Source organism: Lactuca virosa, chromosome 8 (assembly GCF_052849685.1).
Source record: "Lactuca virosa cultivar CGN04683 chromosome 8, Lactuca_virosa_CGN04683_v6, whole genome shotgun sequence".
Taxonomy (NCBI): Eukaryota; Viridiplantae; Streptophyta; class Magnoliopsida; order Asterales; family Asteraceae; genus Lactuca; species Lactuca virosa.
Window position 1 is genome coordinate 330161913 of NC_136433.1, and position 23010 is coordinate 330184922.

The following is a 23010-nucleotide window of genomic DNA, read 5'->3' on the forward strand; positions in this document are numbered from 1 at the left end:
CTTTTGATTCATTTTTATTACTTCAGCATTGTACTTTTCTAAATTAATAAAATGTTATTTTGGTTTTTAGTTTTAGTTATATTTAAAATAAACTTATATTTTCTTAAACTATTTAAAAAAATCATGTACTATGGGAATGATACTAAGGACACATTTCTTGTGTTTAAAGACGAGAGAAATAAAAATCAGAAGGAAAAAAGGTTACATGGAATTAAGGATGGAAGGGATAGGATGGGACTCCCACCCGCCTTACATACATGTAATTCCTTTATTAAAATAATTACATTAAATACTACTAACTGTCGTGAAAATATTGATGAAAATGTTTGAGAAGTACTAATTGATGAAAAAACCTTATATTCGTTCCATGATTACTCCTTGAGGGATTAGATTTCAAACAACTCCCTTTCTTTTAATCTCCAATCAAAAATCCCTACCAAAACATAGTTGTATATCCCATGATTACACCTTTTATATAATACACAGATACATTTTTCTTTCCTTTTTCCTAATCTCTCTCCCCTTACTTGAAGTTTTTTCCTAATCTTTTTTCCATGTACACATACATACAAGAATAACATGTGTTTTTGAACCCTTTTTTTAGGGTTTCAAAAACTGATGAATCAATGAAGCAATCAATACAAGACAACCCTGAGCAACCCTGGTTGGGGTTCAGAGTAGTGAAGCCCCTCTTCCTCCAGCAAGTACCTCTGGACAGCAACAGGAAGTCTAGCTGGCGTTCTTGTCCCTTTAGTGTGGTGGCCTGTCCCCACACATATGTACACCTGGACACGCTGGTCTGCTGACCTGGCAATGTTACGCCACGTCATCAGATCCCGTTTCAGGACGTGAATGGCTTCACTCACGTGTAGCCCATGGAGATCAATTATCCTTTCCTGCCCTCCTCCTCTTCCATTCCCTTGCATTTCTGGACTTACCGGATTCCTAATAGAGAAAAGATAAAAACCACTTTTTTATTTTTTATTTTTTGTATTTTCATTTTTTTGTATCTGGACAAAACTAACCTTTGATAGTAGATAGATTCTTGAGCCTTTCCATGAGCAGCTTTCATTTGGATGTTGTGTAATTGCCCTTTCACACTCAGTTCCTTAGCTAAAGCCTTTTGGCCAATATGATAAGCTTGTCGTGCCTATTTTCAAACCAAAATTGAGATAAGAATAAGAAAAAAAAAAAAAAGCTTTTAATATTAAATAATTAGTAGCATTCAGAACCTTGTGATCCATAGATTAAGATTGAAGTCTTTTTTTTTTTTTTAAATGGGTGTCTTATACTCTTATTCACCAGTTATTTCTTAGGAGACCCTACGTTTTATGTATTCAGTTGAAGGGTAAAACGGTCATTTACTCTCATATAAATGGCAAAATACCTGTTCAAAATATGCGTTGCGTAAACGTGCATGATCACGAGCTTCACCCCGCATTTCAGAATACATATTTGCTGTGATCTCAACAAAGTTAAAGCACAAAGACACAACTACCCATATAATATAATAAACTAAAATAAAATATAACAAAAAACATTATTTGAATTTCATCGAAAACATTACCAACTGCATCACCAGTTTCAAGCCAAACAGGAGCCGAACGGGGCCCATAACCACTGGAATAAGAGCTTCTGCTTGATCCAATGGTGGAATTTGGAGAAGGGTTTCTATCATACTTCCATATACTCGAATCCTGTGATGACATTTTCCTAACTGCTGAAGCAAAATCGGTTGCACTGAGTGATGGAGAAGTGGAGGATGATTTGAACATGAGTAGATCTTTCTCTAAAGAATGATAAGAGTTGACATTTTGTTGACCAGAAAATGGTGGAATGTGATGATTATCTGTGGGAGAAACTGCAGGGAAATCAAGAGCACTGAGATTTGGTGCTGATAAGCCTTTGGAGTTTGGATTCTGATTCAAACCATTATCTACTTGAAGCTGCAATCAAATCAAAACCAAAAACACTTTACACATACAACACCTTATTGAGGAAAGAAAAGAAACAGCCCTAAGTGTTGTATAAATATAAACAAACACAGTTTCTTATTTAGAGAAAATGATGTAAAAAAAAAATACCTCAAGCTGAGTCAGCATCTCAATTGTCAAATTCAAGTCACATCCATTAGCATAATAAACCTCCGCAAGACTTTCAGCTGCAAAACCTGGAAATTGGGAAGCCAAAAATCCAAGAGAATTTACTTCTGTACCCTCATTAAGCATATCATCTAAATACCCTTGCCCATTATCACCATTATAGGGTGGCAGTGGCTCATCTATAATCCCACCAAGCAACTGATCACCATGCATTTGCTGAAAATTACCAAACCTGCCACCATTCATTTGATGAGGAGATGATTCATGTTGCTCAGGGAACCTTGAGCTTCCATTGACATCCACTATAGACAAAGTTGAAAAGGGAATGGAAATGGAAATGCTATTGCTTCCATTTCCATTAGATTCTTCTTCTCCCACAACATGGAAATCAGGAGTTATATCATCAGGTAGTTGGTGACGCCAGAACTGGTGGGCTTCATCATCTGAATTATTTGATACAGAAGATTCTGATCTTTTGAGTATTGATTTCCCAGGTGTTGAAGCACTAAAATTGCCAAAATTAGATGTGTCTACAGAACGTGTGTTTCCAGATGGTGATCTTAGAGAAAATGGAACAAATTCTGCAGCATCTGGATTTAAAGTCTTTGTCTTCCCTGTTGTGCTAAGGTTTTTATCAATGGCAGAAGCCCCTTTATTGAGTAGGCTCATTATTCTTTTTGGCAAGAAAATAAAGTTAGTTTAACAGCAAATGAAAGAACCTCCCAGATGAACCAGCATTACCCAAATCCTGCAAAACAGATACTTTAGACTGCAGATTTACTCACAGGAACTCATACTTGCTTGTCAAGATCACAGGCTTAATGAAGAAAGAATTACAGAAAACAGAAATTATACATAACTAGCATTGAAGTAACTAACTACACACATTTCCTTTTTAGTCAATAATTTAACAAAACTTCAGCATTTTTTGCGAAGTTGAAGGAAGAAATTGCATTACCGAACTAATAGATTACTATAAACAATGCATGTAGTTTATGTATAACATCACAAAACCAAAAAAAGCATTAAATGTAGACCGTATCTACCAAAATCGAACGTTCTAAGATCTTGATTATACTATAAATCATGTAATAACAAAGCACAACCATAAGTAATCAAATTGCAATAACTAATGTTGATAACTTCATTGAATTAAACCCTAAACGAAAAACAGATACAAAAAAATTTTAATCGAAAACCACAATTTCGGTTCATCAACAGTAAGAGATGTCATAAACAAAAACAATAAACGCAATTCCACAAGATCTGATCATGATACAAGCTGTATGTGTTGAATTATATCACCTTTGCGAAGCTCAAGGATCGACGAAATCATACACAAACGATCCATTGCCGATGGAAGTTAGATAAATCTGAACAGAATATGTAAAAATTGTTAAACGAAAAGCAGAGACAGTGACTGATAAGAAGTATGGAGATGATTTTGGAGAGGTTATCGCGTATGTATGTGTGAATCTGAGGGTATGAAGATGAGAGCTGTTCGTTGACGAGTGTTTTTGGTTTTGATAATTTGATGTGGAAGAAACCCTGATGTCCACCCACCACAAATAAAGAGAAGGGAACCTCAGCAACCTATCCAAGTATCCATGTACCCACACACAAACACGTTGACACGCTACCACTTGCACTAGGCTAGGTACAAATGGTACATGCTTCTACAAGTACAACCCCTTGGCTTTCGTTCATGAATCATGACCTTTCGAGGGCATTTGGAGCTGCTGTAGCTGATGTACACTATTAAAAAATATATAAAAAAGATTATATATTTTGTAATTAAACAGTCAAATATTATATTTATCCGGTTTTAATAGTATTTCAATATATATATATATATATATATATATATATATATATATATATATATATATATATATATATATATATATATAGAGAGAGAGGTAGGTTCAAATGTTTCTCACATCTATTGTGTGTTAGAATGCACCAATATGAATTTAGTATTAATTATATGTATATTAAATGATATCCATACTTATAACTCATTTTTATGGAAACTAATTAAATTCGTCATTAATGTCAACAATAATATTCTTTCAGAATGAATTCATATCTACAAGATTCAGAGTGTATTCCAGCAGAATGAGAGTGTATTCTAGTAGAATACACTCTCGTTCTTTATATTTCATGCAACTTTATTGTATTTTAAGTGAGCGAGTCCTGAAACAAAATACGAACTCATATATAAAAACTTAGATGCGAATTCATTCTGAAAGAAAATGTTATTGTTGACATTAATGACAGATTTAATTAGTTTCCATAAAAAGAGAATTATAATCATGAATATCATTTAATATACATATAATTATGGAAATCATTTAATATCTATATTTATTTAATTAAATAATTATTTAATTCACTAAATTCTTATTGGTGCATTCTGTCACACAATAAATGTAAGAAACAAAATAACCTAGCCATATATATATATATATATATATATATATATATATATATATATATATATATATATATATATATATATATATATATATATATATATATATATATATATATATATATATATATGGTTAGGTTCATTTGAGACGGCCTAATTTTGTGAGACCGTGAGACGCAATCCTAGCTATTTATTTGGTAGATAAAACAAAAAACATTTTTAAAATGCAAAATAATTGAAAATTTTCGAAATTTTTTTTTCAAATATTATTTTCGGAATTTATATTTTCCAAAAAAAATAAAAAAAATACTTTTTTTACATATTTTAGTAGAATAATAGAATATTCTACATATCCAAGAAATCTAGTATAATATTCTAACATTGTAAAAATCACATTAGAATATTTACAGTGTAATATTGTATTAGAATATTTCACGTATTTTAAAAAAAACGGTAATTTTTTTATATTTTTTTTAGGTAATTAAAGTTCCGAAAATAATAATTGAAAAAAGAATTTTTGGATTTTTCCTTTTATTTTTCATTTTAAAATTATTTTTAGATTTTGTCTCACGGTCTCACAAAATTAGCATGGTCTCAAATGAACCTGAACCTATATATATATATATATATATATATATATATATATATATATATATATATATATATATATATATATATATTATTTCTCTCTTACAAGGCTGATCGGATTGGAGACGTGATAGACGTGTGTTATGTGCGTGAAGTGCACGAACACCACCCCCGGATCGCATTATGGTGTTATCTGGTGTTATTTGGTCCTTGATAAAAGTAAGTTTAATCAATCTAGAACACGGGTGTTACGTCTGCATATTGCCCAACCCAAACGGTGGGATAATTTTTCCATTCCCAATGCATGCAGTCAATGCTTCCTATCATAACTGGAAATCCACACTCTTCCTCGACATGGAGTAGTCTTGCGAAATCATCTTGATTTGACATTCTAAGATACTCTTCATCAAAGCATGAAATGACACCTATTATAAAATGTATAAGAGCATCTCATGTTACAATTTCACTCATTCTTAAATATTCATCATGTGCGTCTGCTGATTTACCATACGCCAACACACGCATAGCTTTAGTACATTTATGTAAGTGTGAAATACCTCTTCTACTGGTGGCATCACGTTTTTTGTTGAAAATATGTATCATTGAATGTAATAGTGGACACTATACTGAGGAATAGAGGCTTTCACATTCGAAATCTATGTCGGAAGATTACTTCATCATATGTTGTGTTGTCAACAAAGTAGTCTTCCATCAAACGTGTCTCATCCTGCTCACTTTTTCGATCATAATACCTCCTTCTTGCTCTAGGAGGATGATCTCCTATGAGGATATTTGGCATGCTTATGAGTAATTCAGTAACGATGTCATCAAGTTGTCGATTTTGCTGAGCAAATCCTGCTGCCCATTCATCATATTCATTTAAATTAGATGATTCGGAACCAAATGTTGAGCTTTCATTACCAGACATTTCTATAGATGTAGGAAATGAAGAATAGGCGTTTGATATTAAAATATGTTCATCTTACAAACTATTTATACAACAAATTTATTATTTTTGTAATTTTCATAATTGAAATGTGTTCCATATCCTAAGAGGACATTATACAGATAAAAAAGAGGTTTTTATCCACTCAATATTTGAATGTGTGCCATATCCTAAGTTATAACAAACGGGATATAAATTGTTTCTAGCATTTCCATGTGTAAAGGATAATTCATTTTTTGAAAAAATATAAATAAATAAATAATTATAACCAAATATGTAAAACAACAAAATTACATAATTAAATATCTTACAAATACGTGAAATACAAAAATACATAAAAATACCTTACAAATACATGAAATACAAAATGCATAATGAAATGTCGTACAAATACATGAAATACAAAGTACTTAATGAAATATCTTACAAATGCATTAAAACAGACTGAAAATATACCATACACTAAATTGCTTTTAGTTTCCATAATACTTCACCATTAGAAAACGTTTCAGGTTTTCTTCTTCAAAGGACAGGTGCTCCTTTTGAAACAATGTGTTCAGATGCACAAGTTGTATTTTCATTAGCTCTATATTAGTTATTGTTTGCTCCCGTTGTTGATCCACGTCAAGTTTTTTTTCATGACTTCAATTTCAGTATTTCTACTAAGCCTCATTGCATGAAGTTCTTCAAAATTTTCATTAGAAACTTTACATTTTCCTTTTCTTTTACCCACATATCTACCCGTTGGATGTTGAATTGTTGTACCACCACTACACCATGATTGAGCTATTTGGCGACCACTACACCACTCTTACTAAGGCAGTTGTTGCTGCAGCTACCGCAACTGTTGCTGCTGCGGGGATTCGGGGGGGGGGGGGGAGATCTTTCTAGTACCGAGACTTCGATAATACAAAGTCCCAGAGTTTGATGGGGGCAAGGACCCGATTGTAGCGATGAGATGGATATCTAATGTGGAGGGTTGTTTCTTCACATGTTCTTGTCTGGATGACCAGAAGGTCGAGTGTGCCTTATACCTTCTCCGGTCTGGGGCGAAGGATTGGTGAAATTTGGTTACTGGCTCTTACACTCCCGATCAAAGGTTTGCAGTGACTTGGGAGCAATTCTCGAAGATATTCCATACGAGGTATGTGCCCCTAGTGGAGAGGGAGAGATCGGAGATGTCCCATACGAGATATGTGCCCCTGGTGGAGAGGGAGGTATTGACCCAGGAGTACCTGGATCTAAGGCAGTCGACTGAGACGGTGATGGAGATCACCAAGATGTTCACTAAGAGGGCTGTGTTTTGTCTTGGGTTTGTGTAACATCCCAAAAATACAAGCCAAAACTTTAATTTTTAAATACATTATTATAAAACCAACAGTATAAGAAAACATCCATAATATCATGTCATGTCAAAACCCAAGTAGAAATAATCAAAACATGTTATCATAAAACAATATCAGAGTGTAATCCCAAAGATCTCGTGTGCGGAAAACCATAGTGTGATGCGCTGCGATCAAGCCGACTCCTTTCCTTCAAAAACGAAGTTCCTGACACCAAAACGGAAAACTGTAAGCACAAAGTTTAGTGAGTTCCCCCATCATACCACATACCATACAATCACATAGCATACATACTGCCGGGCAATTCTGGGGTGCCCGACCTACCCGATACGGCCATTCTGGGGTGCCGATCTACCCGGTGCGGCCATTCTGGGGTGCTGACCTACCCGTGTCAAGCCATTATGGGGTGCTGACCTACCCATGTCAAGCCATTCTGGGGTGCTGACCTACCCGTCGGTCCTAACAACCGACCCTCGGGGACTATTCCACCCCCTACTGCTACTATCACATATATCATAACATAAACATACTATCATACATATCTGGGGTGTCCGAACTACCCTTCGGTCCTAACAACCGAACTTGTGGACTATTCCCCTCCTACTACCACTATCACATATAACATATCATGCCAGCATATAAACATATCATCACATACTGTCAGACATATCTGGGGTGTCTGACCTACCCTTCGGTCCTAACAACCGAACTCTACTACTATCACATATAACATATCATGCCAACATATAACATATCAGGTAGTAGCAAACCTAGATGATATCACAAAGACAATCATCTAACATACAACTCCTACTGGTGGGCCGGCATTGTGGCCGTAGACCCACCGCTACTGGAAGGTAACTCACCTCACACTGCTGAAGTCCCGTAGACACAATCCCACACTGCTGAAGTCTCGCAGACTCAACCCCAGCTACTGGATGACAGATTCCCGAACTGTCAACACCAAAATAACACCCAATTAATAATTGGGTCACAACACATATCCATAAATACATAATTGGATAATTACTACATTACCCCAAGGTTGGCTTTATTCAAGCCCAAGGCCCAATCCATAGGCCCAAAGTCCAACTAGGAATCAAGGCCCAACATATGGCCCAACTTTCCAAATTGGGCCCAAGCCTATACATGGTCTTATTCTGAGGCCCAACATCATATAATCATTAAGGCCCAAACTATGGCCCATCTATGGCCCAATTTTCCAAATTGGGCCCAAAGCCCCTTACATGGGCCTTACCCTAGGCCCATTAAATTATTCTAGTCCAATTGCTTGACTTTGGATGGCCTATTAATAACCCAACCATCAAGGCCCAATAGAAAGGCCCAACAATAAACCCAAGTGCAATTAGGGTTTCTCATAAAATGATGATTAGGGTTAAGTTTCCTACTTAACCCATTAAGGGCTTAACCCACTAAGGACTTAATCCATTAAGTCCAATATTGCTTAGATTAATCTTTGCCAATGATTATTATTTTAATATTTCAAACTATTAAATAATTCCCGTGTGCATGTCCCGATTAATTCTCAAAATTAGGGTTTTATCGTCATTAGGGTTTCCAACCCAAATACTAGTCCATTTATCAATTTGTTGGGCTTTTAGGTCCATTAGGGCTTTATTGGGCCTATTAGACCCACTAGAATATCATTAAGCCCATTAGGGTTTTATTGGGTCAATTAGGGTCCATTAGACCCATTAGGGTTTGTTAGTCCCTTTGTCCCAACATCCAAACAAGGCACACCGCCACCCGACACGGCGGCCGGTGGCGGCAGCCACCACCCTAAGGTGGTGGTTTTTAGTTTCTTTCCATTATTCAATTTGTAATTTACACTTTACAATGCCGAAACTAAAAATAAACACATACACTAAACAACATAAACACACACACAACCACCCTATGGTGGCCGGTGGTGGCGCAAGGCGGCAACAGGTGGCGCATGGCGGCAGCAGGTGGCTGTGATGAATTTCCTTCCCGCTCTCGAGGGTTTCCGGTTGCTCATGACCACACAGCAGTAACGAATCCGTTTAAAGGTTTAGCCACCCACCTGGTGGCTCTCGGCGATGGCAACCATAGCAACATAACGTCCGACGGTGGCAGCGACGCGAAAGGCGGCTACAGCCGCGGTTATCCGCGACATCGAGTCTAGCAGCAAGGCGGCTGGAGAAGGGCACGAGGATGGCGAAGCAGCGGCGACCGGTGGCTTGGGATGCAACATGAGAACAGAGCGGAGAGGAGAGAAGATCTGTCGCAGGGAGCCGTGGAGGAAGAACCAAGCGACGGCGACAACGGCTTCCGGCTTCGTCGTCGTCGACGGCGGTTGAGAGGATTCCGGAAAGACGGCGGCATTCGAACGAGGAGGTGGATACCGGTGGTCCTTGGCGTCGTCGCTGATCGGAAACATGAGTAGGAGGGAGGTGGCGGCTACCGGAAGTGAAGATGGGGAGGGTGACGGCTGGAGAACCCCGACGATGGCGGCTGCAACATAAGGGGCTTAGGGTTAGGGCTTGACGAGTAATGAGGCTATATACCCCGTCCCCCATCAAATCTTTGCCATAATGACCATTTCGGCCCCTCCTCCATGAAATCCCTTCAAAAGGAGTCTATAAGTTACCATTTAAACCATGCCCTTTCAATTCCTTTACAAATTAAGTCCAGATTTTACTAAAACAGCCCTCCCCCTTGAGAATCTTTGCAAAACTAATCCATGGTTTACCTTTTTAACCCCAAACTCCATAATTCTTTACAATATAAATCCAGAATTTACATTTTATCCCTTGGTTCCATAATTCCTTTCATATTGAGTCCTAGTTGTTACCAAGTAGCCCATGTCTTCAATATTACTTACCAATTAAGTCTGGATTTTACACTTTAACCCTCAACTTCTAAATTATGCCAATTAACTCCTCGAAACCAACACCCTGCATATATAATTGTTTATTTTAGGGCTACCATTCGTTCACTAATTTATTTATTTAACTAATAAATAAACGTGTGTTGAAGTTTGCAGCTTCGGAGTAGGACCAAATGAACCGATACTCGAGCATGCTCAAGACGGATATCCGACAGTTTGTGTCTAACCAGCGATACGGTACCCTCGCTGAGCTCCAGGAGGCCACGAATAGGCGAGAAATTAAGATTGAGACGTTGACGAGGGAGCAACGTCAGGCTCCAGTTCAGTCCCAGCCTGCGACGAAGCTATTCAAACCTGTTGAATTATGATCAGGAGGTCCGAGGGGTCGCACTTGTGGAAAGTGCGGTAAGGTTCATGAAGGGGTTTGTAGATCTTCTTCTTCTGGTTGCCATAAATGTGGCAAGGAGGGGCACTACGCAAGGGATTGCCGTCAGCAGGCCCTGCTTGTAGGTGCTAGGATTTGTTACTGTTGGATTAGGTGTCTAAGCCCATAACTATATTTGGTATGTACTTTATTTGATTATGACCATGGTCCTTTTAGGTTTCCTTCACTCATGCAACTTGATAGGATGACTAGTGGAGAGAGAGAGTAGGATTTATTATTTGAATAATAAATTGGTACTCAAAATGATTTTACTAATATTAATATATTATTTGGAAATCATATTATTAATTAGTAATTAATCAGAAATTAATTTGATATTAATTTTGGGATTAAAGGAACTAATTAATAATGGAGGGACTGGTTTTACAAATCATTGATAGTTGCAAAACTGGGCTGATGGACTCCATAGAGTGGAGTGGACGAAATCCTATAAGGAGACCCTATAGATTTCGTCCAAGGGCTCTAAAGTGGAGGTCCATGGGCTGCTTAAGCCTTAAGAAGGAATTAGGTTTTCCCTAGAAACCCTAGCAGCCCACACAACTATATAAGGAACCCCTCTACATGAGAATTTCGGCCTATGCTAGAGAAACCCTAAGGATAGCCGATTTTCACCTCTCTCCAAGTCATCCTTGTTGTTTGAGTATTTGTGACTCCACTAGAGGTGCAACACGTGGGGCACTATGCTTTCAAGAGTCAAAGAATTCAAGGATTGTTCTTGTTATTACAATATAACAAGTGAGGTAATCTTCCAACCCTTTTATATACATGAATTTCAATATTATGTATGCTAGATTTAGGGTTTTGCTTTGGATAATTGATTTGCATGTATAACTTGAGAAAAACCTAGATCCAAAGCATTAGGGTTTCATGTGCACCAGGAGAATGTTGTAATGCTCAAAACCCATCAGTGGTATCAGAGCCTAGGGTGTTTTTTTCTGTTATATTTGATGCATTTATGATTTGTTCAAAGCTGAAATAAAAAATTGTTTTTGTCTCTGCCTGATGAACACAACGTGTTCATAGATGAACACGACGTGTTATGGCATGACACGACGTGGAGACCAATCAGTTGGCAGATTTTTAGATTTTTTGGCCTAAGTTAGATTTGGATAATTACCATAAGTTGTTTTACTAATTAAAATTCAAATTTTCTGATATGGTAATGGCAAGGTTGTAAAAATCGTTCGGCGGTAGCTCGGCGGTCGACTGGGGTGAAGCGATTAATCGGTTTGGCGGGGATTAATCGGGGACCATAAATTACTAATAAAACTATTTTAAAACTTAATATATCCTAAGAAAAAAATAGTATTTGAAAATTTAAAATTTTTAAAATTTGAAAATTTGAAATATTTGGTATAATATTTGAAAATTTGAATATTTAAAAATTAAAAATTTTGAAGTTCTGTAAATTTTGGAGTAATATTTGAAATTTTGAAATTTTGAATTTTTTAAAATCTTCCCGCCAAGGACCGCCGAGGACCGCCTAGCCCGAGTTTGACCAATTTCCGCCAAACACCCCTAATCGTAATCAGTTGCAGAACGCCTAGCGCCTAGGCGCCGCCTAGGCGGCCGCCTAGGCCGATATTTACAACACTGGGTAATGGATATTCTCATCTAATTGAAAGATAATTGTCAAATTTTAAGAGAATTATGAGATTTTGTGATGAATTAATTATTTGTAAATTTTTATTTGAATTTTCTTTCCAATTAAAATAAAATGTCAAATTTATAATAAGGATAAATTATATGATTAATTTAATTGTTTTAAATTTGATCTAGAAGTTTTGAAAAGTTTTAAAATTTTCCCTCAAGTTTTGGAATTTAAAATTTGATTAAAAGGTTTAATTTTGAGATATTAAATTCTAAACCCCAAGTATTTTAAAAGTTTAAAAACACACCCACATGGATTTTATTAATTGTTTAATTAAATATTTTAATTAAAAGACTATTAATAAATCCATAGATAGGTTTAAATTTAATTAAATTAAAAGATTAATTTATTAAAAGTTAAACCACTTAGTATTTTAAAATTTTAAAATACACCCTTATACTATTATAATATTAAAGGTTTAATTTATATATATATGTATAAGAAAATGTCAGTCTTACCGTTAGTAGGCCTCATTCACAAAGCTGGTCTATAAGGGGTGTTTAAGGAAGCGGCCTGTAAAATGACCGCCATTGGGTATCCACTCTTATCCACCGCACCCTTGACGAGTGAAGGGTCGTTAGCCGAACGGGTAGGATAGAACACTAAACTCTCATTAAAAGTATAATTAATTATAAAGTAACTAAATGATTTTATAAATTCCCAAATCTTAGTTACTTTAGGAAAATGTGAATTTGATGCTAACCCATGAAATTGCACATTGCACCCTATTGGTCAGTTAGTGGAGCGTGCGTGGTTAACCGGAACACTAATATGGACTAATGAAGGATGGCAATGGGTAACTCGTAAATTATCATAGATCGATGGAGCGTGTGTGGTTAACCGGCACATTGATTAGGTGATAAATGTGTGACAACCCGGAAATTTTTTGGTTTTAAGACCCAGTCAATCAACTCAACTGAGTGTCAAACTCATTAGTACTGAGTTCTAGCCCGATTAAAGGTCATTCTAATGAGTTTTGAGCCTAATACACTTAAGGAATAAGTGTTAGAAAGTACCTGCTAGAACCACAATGTAGCAATTCAAACCTTAACCTCATCAAAATGAGTTTACGGCCACAAGACCATGAGTTTACGGCCGTAAACTCAAGGGTATATAGATGATACTTGGCTATTTTTCTCATTCTTTCCTTCCTTGGCCGATTTTCCTTCAAATCCTCTCAAGTATCATCAAGACTTTCTTCCAAGATCTACATATAGGTAAGTATTCTTCCTAGATTTGTTGATAAATCTCTTAATCTAGTCTCCTTCCATGATTTCATCCATAAAAATCACTCTTTTCTTAGATCTTCAAGTTCACCAAGAACACCAAGAACACACACTAGTGGTATTGGCCAAAACCAACCATTTCAAGCTTCTAGATCGTAAGTACTCTTCCCTATACTTCATATCTAGTTAGTATCCATGCTTAGAGACTTGAAACATGCCTTTTCCCATGAAGATCATGAGTTTACGGCCCAAGATCTTCCTTGGCCGTAAACTCCATGTTGAAGCATGTATGGACCATAAACCCTATAAGATGCAAAGCTAGTGACCCAGGACCCTTCATGGATGAGATTAGGACCTTAAACTACTCTCAAGTGCACAATGACCATGAGTTTATGGCCGTAAACACCTTTGGTCCGTAAACTCATCAAAAGCCTCAATGAAGGTGGTCTTCCTCATCCTAGTGTAGAGCTAAAGTCCCTAAAGCATCCCAAGCCTTCAAACTTACACTTATACATGAGTGACCATGAGTTTACGGCCGTAAAATCCCTTGGGCCGTAAACCCATGGCCGTAAACTCATGTGAGGGTCATTCTACCTTCCTTCGTTGAATCACATGTGATTCCAACAATTAGTCAAAGTGTTTCCTAGTCCCGGAAGGTGTTTCCTTTCATATAGTTGTTTAAAAACACTATATTCATGTCAATATGTGTCCTTATATGTCATTTAGGACCTATTGTGTCTCGGGACTTCATTCGTGGAACTTCTCATCCTTACATGCATACCCGTTTGAATCACCCACATCAGGTGAGTTCATACCCCGTAATGAATCTTTTAACTGTTTTAAATGTTTTAAGGGGGGGATACAAGTTGAACACAATGATAATTGTGTAAATGTTTGTTATAAACATCTTTCAAAATGTTACTTATGTCATTTATAAGTTGTCAAAACATTTCAAAAACACTTTTAAAATTATGTTACTTTATAGTTATACAAAACTCTGTTTTTAAAGTACAAGCATAACTTAGTAGATAAATGAGTCTTTTCAATAACAGTCCAAGTAGAACATTAGTAAACTATAATAGGTATAGTTTAGGAGAATGCTATTCATTACTTCTAGTACAATGAAGCAAACAAGCAATACCATACAGAACGTTCAGTGAAGAGAAACAAACAATACCATACAAAACATTCAGTGAAGAGAAACAAACAATACCATACAGAGAGAACACACAATTATGAGAAACAAACAGAACGTACAATATACAGTACAAAACAAACAAGTTAGGTTGCTATAGCATGAGAACGCACTACAGGATCTGATTATACCAATGAATCACTAACTCATTGTTCTAAACAAAAGATGATAGTTATATTGGGTATACATGATCATATAACAAATGTGAATTACACGGCTTGCAAGAATTTGCAGAGGTCGCGTTTGGTTCCCTTAATCTCTTGACAGGGAGAACATTTAGTAGGGGTTCTAGCCTTCACATTATGATCGTATTAAAACAAACTTGTTTTTAGGTCATTAGTACATCCGCATGTCATTATAAACGACAACTGTGTACTTACATTTCCCATTACTTTCATAAAGTGACAGTACCACTTGAAAGTCAAACTCAAACTATTTTCGAGTTAAGATAGTTATAAACTAGGGAAAACATACATTTTTACAAACGACAAACGGAACAGTCGAGTCTAGCACATAACAGTAAATGCCTTGGTAGAAGGTTACGTTTAAAAGAAAGGACCATAATGCTAGTCTTATGATTCCTTAATGTATACATCACAGGATATATATATATATATATATATATATATATATATATATATATATATATATATATACCAATAGGGTCCGACCGGTAATAGGATGTGTGCTCTTCGCTTCATTTCATGTTCCTTGTTTGATTGTGGGCTTGGAACTGTTGGATTAATGTCTAAGTCCATAACTATAACTGGTAAGACTTGACCCGACCCGGCATGGTCCATTTGGGTTGCATGGCATCATGCATTTGGATAGACTATAATGAGAGAAATAACACTTAAGGTTGGTTAATATATTATAAGTTCTAATATATTAATAAGGTTATTTAATTAGTATTGATCAAGAATTAATTTGGAATTAATTAAGTGATCAAAAGGAGACTAATTAAATATATGGGTTGATTGTGTAAATCATTCATTCTTATATATGTGGGCTTGTGATCCAAGATTCCTTATGTTGGACTAAGTCCATGGGGTGACCCATGGATACTCCATGGAGGTTAAAATCCATGGAGCATAAGGAATGGGTAAAGTTATGAGTTACATGGTGTAACCCTAATAACCACCATATAAAAGAATCCCATGACTCAAGAAATCGTACACTAATGTGTGAGTGTGAGGGCTAGACGATTTCAAGGAGTGTTCAAGTTTCTCTCAAGTTATTCCAAGTGTATTTGGTGTTGTGTGAACCATTTGAGGTGTCACACTTGGGGCACTAGGCACTCAAGCTTCATGAAGACATTCTACATCAAAGAGGTATGTATTCTATCTTGTTATATTTATTATTTTGTATGCTAGATTAGGATAATACCTTGGATGTTCATAATTGTATGTATAATAGAAAAAACATAGATCCAAGGTATTTAGGGTTGCATGTACACTTAGCAGTGTTAGAATGCTCATAACCCAACAGTGGTATCAGAGCCTATGCTTGTTTTCTTGTTATACTTGCAAAAGTAGCTGAAAAATCGAGTTGGATGCATATATTCGATTGTTTTGGCTGGAATTGGACTAGGAACATTACCCTAAGATGTTTTTGGACTTATAAACTTGTTTTTGATGTGGTAATGTTCATGCTAATCCAATTTCTAAGATAATTGTCATAATTTCAAGATTTGTATTAGTTTGTATGTTCATGCTAATTTCTTGAAGATTGATGATTTGAATTATCTTGTTCTTATGAGGTTCTTAGATTAATAGAAAAGTTGTGTGAAATAGTTGTTTTCAATCCATTTTAATCTAAGAGTTGATTCCAAAGTGTGTTTTTGTAACTTGTCCTCAAGTTATATGAAAAGTCACATTTAAGAATCATAAAACTCATAAAAGTTGGCAAAGGTTACAAAATGAAGAGTCTAGTTCTAATTAAATGGTTTTATGACTCCATAACTTGTCCTCAAGTTATGGAGGTTCAAGAGTCTCTTCATTAAATTAAAAAAAAAAGTGTAACCTTAATTAGTTCCATAAGTTACAATAAAAAAAAAGTTATTTTTTTTATTAATTAGTTTAAAGTCTTCCATAACTTGTCCTCAAGTTATGGAACTTGAAGAGTTTTTTTTTAATTAAAACTACTTTAAACTCATAAGTTATGGAATTAATTAGTTTTGAATAGTTTCAAAACTTGCCCTCAAGTTTTGGAATTTGAAAAGTTTTCACTTATGAATACTTTAATTCCAAGTTAGCCCTTAGAATTTTAAAAGTTAAAATTCAACCCTTATACTTTATAATATTATAAGTTAATAATATTTATATATATGTATAAGAGTAAAGTCAGTCTTACCGTTAGTAGGCCTCATTCACGAAGCCGGTCTATAAGGGGGTATAAGGTTACTGCCTATAAAATGGCAGTTTAATGGGTGTCCACTCTCACCCACCGCTTCCTTGACTGGTGGAGGGTCGTTAGCCGAACGGGTTGGACAAGGACTATAATTCTCCTTTCATTAAAAGTATTAATGATAAATACTAAGTAACTAAACTCTTATTAATACCCAATCTTAGTTACTTAGGAAAATGTGAATTTGGTGCTAACCCATGAAATTACACTTTGCACTTTGCTTAAGTCGTTAGTGGAGCGTGTGTGGTTAACCGGCACACTAACCTGGACTTAACAAGGTAGGCAAAGGGTAACTTAATATTTATCATAGTATCGGCGGAGCGTGTGTGGTTAACCGACACACTGATTAAGGGGTAAATATTAAGGGTACCAAGTATATTTGCATGGTTATTCACACCTTGTTTTGTGATCCTCGGCATCCCAGTCACAAAACCTGAAGGGCACACTCGAGATTGAAACATGCCTTTGAACAGTTCAATGAATCTCAAAGATCTAGGAGTTTCAAATCCAATTAAAACCTAATAAATTATTTCATTTTTCATGGTGGAAATTGGTGAATCGTCATTCACCTACCTTCAAATATTTTATAGCTTGGATTACGGCATCCCTCTTCTAAGTTATAAAATAGTTTGTTGGGTCCTAGCCTTAATATTTCATATTGGGTGTCATATTAAGGACTTTAAATCAACTATCTTGAATATCTCCCAAAAAGATGTCTGGTCTAGACATTTATGATCTTCCCAAATCTCTTGAAACAAGCTTTCCTAAATGAAGATGATGTCCCATGGATATCATACTTCTTTCACCTCCTCCAATTATTCTCCCTAACCCACAAGTTCCTAAAAAGTTTAAGGTCACTCAAGCCCTATTGGCAAGGCAAGGTCTAGGTGTGATCACATCTTGGAGATGTAGTCACATATTGACAAGCCGGGAGAGTTGGGTGTCAAAGTCTTGAGAAAGTTGGTGGCTCAACTACTTTCTAAGTCACATAGTGAGTTCTTTTGGGAATCCTATGAAACAGACTAAGACAAGACCCTTAATGATCTTATCTATTTGCTAAGATCAACTTCCTAAAACGCTATGGACATTGACAATGATGACATTGGATATCCAGTAAAGCTCTCTCTTCCCAATGGAAAGGGATCGGCCATAGTCAACTCGGTTGACCCAATGGTAAAGAGAGAGGTGAAGTCTGAGATAGTCCCATTATCAAGGGTCCATAGGTAACTATTGCCAAAGGAAGGGGCATTGGTTACGAAGCTGCCAAATTTACCTAAGGATGTTAAAGTCAATAAGTTTGGCTCTACTTCAGGTAAAGTCCATTGTCTAACTCTATTAAGTACATGCTGATTCTGATCGCGAAGATGGATTTCAATCGCATGGTTCGGTGATCAGAATTTTGGGCTATTACTTAAGAGTTATGATATTTATATTGCTTAGGAATAGATAACAACAAGGTTTTCATATGGATTGTAAGGATAAGTTTTTCCACAAAGTTTTAAAATAAAAGAAAAAGGTTTTGATTTTATTTATTTTAAGTATCCTTACAATGGCATTTGTGAAAAGTTGTTGCTTATAAGATTCCATTGATAGCAATATTGGAAAAATGGATTTGATTCTTTCGGTTGTGGTAGTGTCTAATATTACCAAATAAGGAAAGATTCTCATCACCCAAGGTTCAATTGGACCGAAACTTGGAATCATGCAAGTTGTATAGTATGATGAATGAGAACTTTCAGCTTGGAAAATTAAGACTAATTCCTTATGTGAATAAGGAAAGGACTAAGGGATCGAGTACATATTCTTGTGCACTGGTCAAGTCCACCACAAAAGATCAAGAAGACTATTCGTCATGATTTACTTAAGTTCAGTAAATATGGTTATACTTATAAGTTCAAGTATAAGTCTGTAGCATTGGAGAAGTTTCAATGTGAGACAGAACGAATAAGAAGAATCAAAGAATGACAGAAAGATAAAAGTTTCTCAAATCTGAAAAGATGGGAGAGTACTTTAGTATCATGTTTATGATCATCTTAATAATTAAGATAACATATCACAATTGGTCCTCTAAAGTCATCTTAGTGCATTCTTATGACTAAGAAGAGGAGTCATGAATTGTTGAAATGGTTAAATCAAAAAGATGAGTCATACTTCGTTCCAAAACAATTCTTAGAGTCATACTCCAAGATTGTAACTTGAGTGACATATCTTAAAGAGGGTTTGTTAACACTAGTCAAATGTAAGAGTAAAAGGTTATCTACTCTTGTACATTTGAAATTGGTAAGTTGTGATGTTTTGGATAAAACAGAGACCAACTTAGGCCAATTGTGTAAAGTGTTAGTCTTGATAAAGAATCCGCACTATCTCTTGAATATTTGACAAGGGAGTCTTATATGTCAAGAGGACAGTGGGAGTCTTAAAGCTCTTGAAAGTTTCAAGACTTAATCAAGAATAAAACCTAAAGTCCTTCACTAGCACACGACTTGAGGTTTATAACCTATCGTGTTGAAATTTTTGTGCCTATTCAAGTTGGCTTTGCATAGGAGTTCTGAGAGTTCTCAATTGGTTGCACAACTACTTGGAAGCAATGGCAGGCACCTGAGCTTCCAAATGGCAAGAATTTAAGATTGCACAAGTTTAATCAATATGAGTTTGGATTTGTCACTAACCTTGTCTTGTGATTATGGTTTTGACAAATCCACATGGATAAGAACACATACACTATTAAATCTAAGTGTCATAAGGTTTCTCTCCGATTCATGAAAATGATGGTGAGGAAACACTTTCACTAAGTAGATTTTAGCTAGATAGCAATTGTGATATTTGCATTCTCAAAGTCGTTAGTGGAGCGTGTGTGGTTTACCAGCACACTAACATGGACTTGTGAGAAGTGGCAAAGGTCTAAACAATTGAGACTATGATTACGGCATCCCTTTTCATAGTTCTAAAATTGTTTAGACACACATGTGAGCTATCTAAGAGAGGTGTATGATTTTGATAAAGTTTTATCAAAACAATCTAGTATCAGAAATCTGAACTTTGGTAAGAAAGTCAACTGATTTCTGAGTACATGTCAAAGCTAGTGGGAGCATAAGTGTTATGCTAATAATCATCATGTTAGTGGGAGCATGATAATTATGACAAAGGTTGCAAGTTAGCAATGTTAATTATAGAAAACAAAAGTTTCAATTCGTGAGGTTGCAGGGGTTGAAAAAGTTGTTTTGCTATAATTAAGGGAGAGGAAATTATACTTCATTTCAATTCTAAAAGCTTAGATTGAGATTTTAATCGTATTTAATCAAGGATATATATATGAATTTCATGTTGGAATGGCTCAACATAAGGAAATTCTATATATGGGTCCATTATTTGCATTCTAAAATTCGATTATGATTACGGCATCCCTTTTCATAATCTGAATTTTGAGAACTTGGCAAATTGAAATGGAAATATTATAGCAAAAGACTGGTTTAGTCTTTATGTGAGACATCATGAATCGTGTCCCATATGCTTCGGATATAGGATCGATTACATGTGCTATATTCATCCTTTCTAAAATTTTCCAAATGCCTGGGGCATTATGAAGGGAAAAGGTCTAGAATTGGATATGACTAAAATGATTAAGCAATTGTCGAGGACAATATAAGGTTTACCAAAGATTGGTTGCTCAAGGACAGTTGGAAGTATAATGTTAATTCTGGAAGGACCATATTGACATAATCTATAAGGAGGCAACTCTTGTTCAGAAGTGATAGTCAAAATGGAATATGGAAATGTTTCAAAGTTAGAAATTATTCAATCTGTGTAAGATTAGGAAACTTAATGAAAGAAGGATGTTTCCAAGGAGCTGATCTCCTTTGGAATGCTCTGTAATGATTGTTGTCAAGTCTTTCTGACTTCGTGCATAATCATTAAGAGGATCAATGCATATAAGTTTAGAATCTAACAAATTTCAGTAAATGGCATGAATTTGGAATTCTTGCATTTGCAGTAAGGATTTGGGACTGTGAAAAGAGGATTATTGGAGTGATGTTCAATTGATCTATTTTACAAAGTAAAGATCATAGACAAACATAGTATGCATACTTGGTGTATGGCATGACTAGTGTTTAGAAAACATAGTGTTCATGCTTGGAGCATGGGACAACTATTGTTTTAAATTCAAGTATAAAGTTGATAAAACCGAAACAATGAATAATGAGTAATCAGTATGGTGATAAATAAAAGTGTTTATTTATATTCATAGGGCTTGATACCATATTTGATTCATTTATTCTTGTGTTTCACTTTGCATGTTTTGACTTCCAGAATAACTAAGCCGCTCTTCCTGAATGATTAAGTTATTCAAACCATCCACAGTCGGTCATATGTTGGAAGTAGATATGAATCAAGACTGTCATGGGTTGGTTTGTAGAGGTCCAAGTTGGTGGACAAAGTGGTGCTACAACACTCATGAGTGCTCATAAGTTCTGAGTATTGGATTCAACCCGCGCTCATTTGAATCACTTCATGGATTTTATCACGAGTGATCATGAGACGATAATATCTTATATTCTTCAAACCTAGAGATATGAGTTGTTACTATGAGTTGGTTATACATTGATTGCACGAAAACACATTGGTAACTCGATGTTATAAAACGTGCCTTTGTGTATGATTCAACAAGTAGTAGAACAAGCCATATGAGTCGAAGTTTATCCATTCCTTTTACCTTCGGGATAAAAGCGATATCTGTGGGCCCCTCGATGATTTAAAGATGATACATGTGAGTGCTTGGCCAAGCCAGGACTGATTTGATTTGTTCAATCAGTCAGTCATCATGAATCGGAAATCGGGAAACAACAAATGGACAGAGAGAATGATTGATAATCCATGTCTCAGTCCATATGATATCTAGAATGGAGGAATATATGATCCCTTATCTAATGGACAAGTCATTGACAAAGGTCAGAGTTCATCGACAAGGTCAGAGTTCGACAGAAGCTTTTGAGAACTACGATTGCTGATAAGTTCCTGAAGTCATACGCAATAATAGTTTTAGACTTATCCAAGTGGGAGACTGTTGGATTAATGTCTAAGTCCATAACTATAATTGGTAAGACTTGACCCGACCCGGCATGGTCCATTTGGGTTGCATGGCATCATGCATTTGGATAGACTATAATGAGAGAAATAACACTTAAGGTTGGTTAATATATTATAAGTTCTAATATATTAATAAGGTTATTTAATTAGTATTGATCAAGAATTAATTTGGAATTAATTAAGTGATCAAAAGGAGACTAATTAAATATATGGGTTGATTGTGTAAATCATTCATTCTTATATATGTGGGCTTGTGATCCAAGATTCCTTATGTTGGACTAAGTCCATGGGGTGACCCATGGATACTCCATGGAGGTTAAAATCCATGGAGCATAAGGAATGGGTAAAGTTATGAGTTACATGGTGTAACCCTAATAGCCACCATATAAAAGAATCCCATGGCTCAAGAAATCGTACACTAATGTGTGAGTGTGAGGGCTAGACGATTTCAAGGAGTGTTCAAGTTTCTCTCAAGTTATTCCAAGTGTATTTGGTGTTGTGTGAACCATTTGAGGTGTCACACTTGGGGCACTAGGCACTCAAGCTTCATGAAGACATTCTACATCAAAGAGGTATGTATTCTATCTTGTTATATTTATTATTTTGTATGCTAGATTAGGATAATACCTTGGATGTTCATAATTGTATGTATAATAGAGAAAACATAGATCTAAGGTATTTAGGGTTGCATGTACACTTAGGAGTGTTAGAATGCTC

The 23010-nt window shown here is 35.7% G+C and overlaps 1 protein-coding gene across 1 annotated transcript; it reads right to left on the minus strand.

The window, feature by feature from the left end:
- Positions 1-386: 386 nt before the first annotated feature.
- LOC145129442 (polyadenylate-binding protein-interacting protein 7-like) lies at positions 387-3739 on the minus strand. The gene is made up of 6 exons (XM_079064161.1): positions 3408-3739; positions 2085-2850; positions 1568-1946; positions 1388-1458; positions 1026-1150; positions 387-945 (listed from the first exon to the last, which is right to left on the minus strand). The coding sequence occupies exons 2-6, from the start codon at positions 2769-2771 to the stop codon at positions 636-638; spliced, it is 1572 nt and encodes a 523-aa protein (XP_078920287.1). The 5' UTR covers positions 2772-2850; positions 3408-3739; the 3' UTR covers positions 387-635.
- Between the last annotated feature and the right edge of the window lie 19271 nt (positions 3740-23010).

What these genes read in the sequence shown, in the direction of transcription:
- LOC145129442 (XM_079064161.1), bottom strand. Translation starts at nt 2,771, where the DNA reads ATGAGCCTACTCAATAAAGGGGCTTCTGCCATTGATAAAAACCTTAGC. An exon ending in GCAACGCATATTTTGAACAG is followed by an intron (nt 1,151 to 1,387) that starts GTATTTTGCCAT and finishes GTTTGAAAATAG; the next exon opens with GCACGACAAGCTTATCATAT. An exon ending in GAATCTATCTACTATCAAAG is followed by an intron (nt 946 to 1,025) that starts GTTAGTTTTGTC and finishes TTTCTCTATTAG; the next exon opens with GAATCCGGTAAGTCCAGAAA.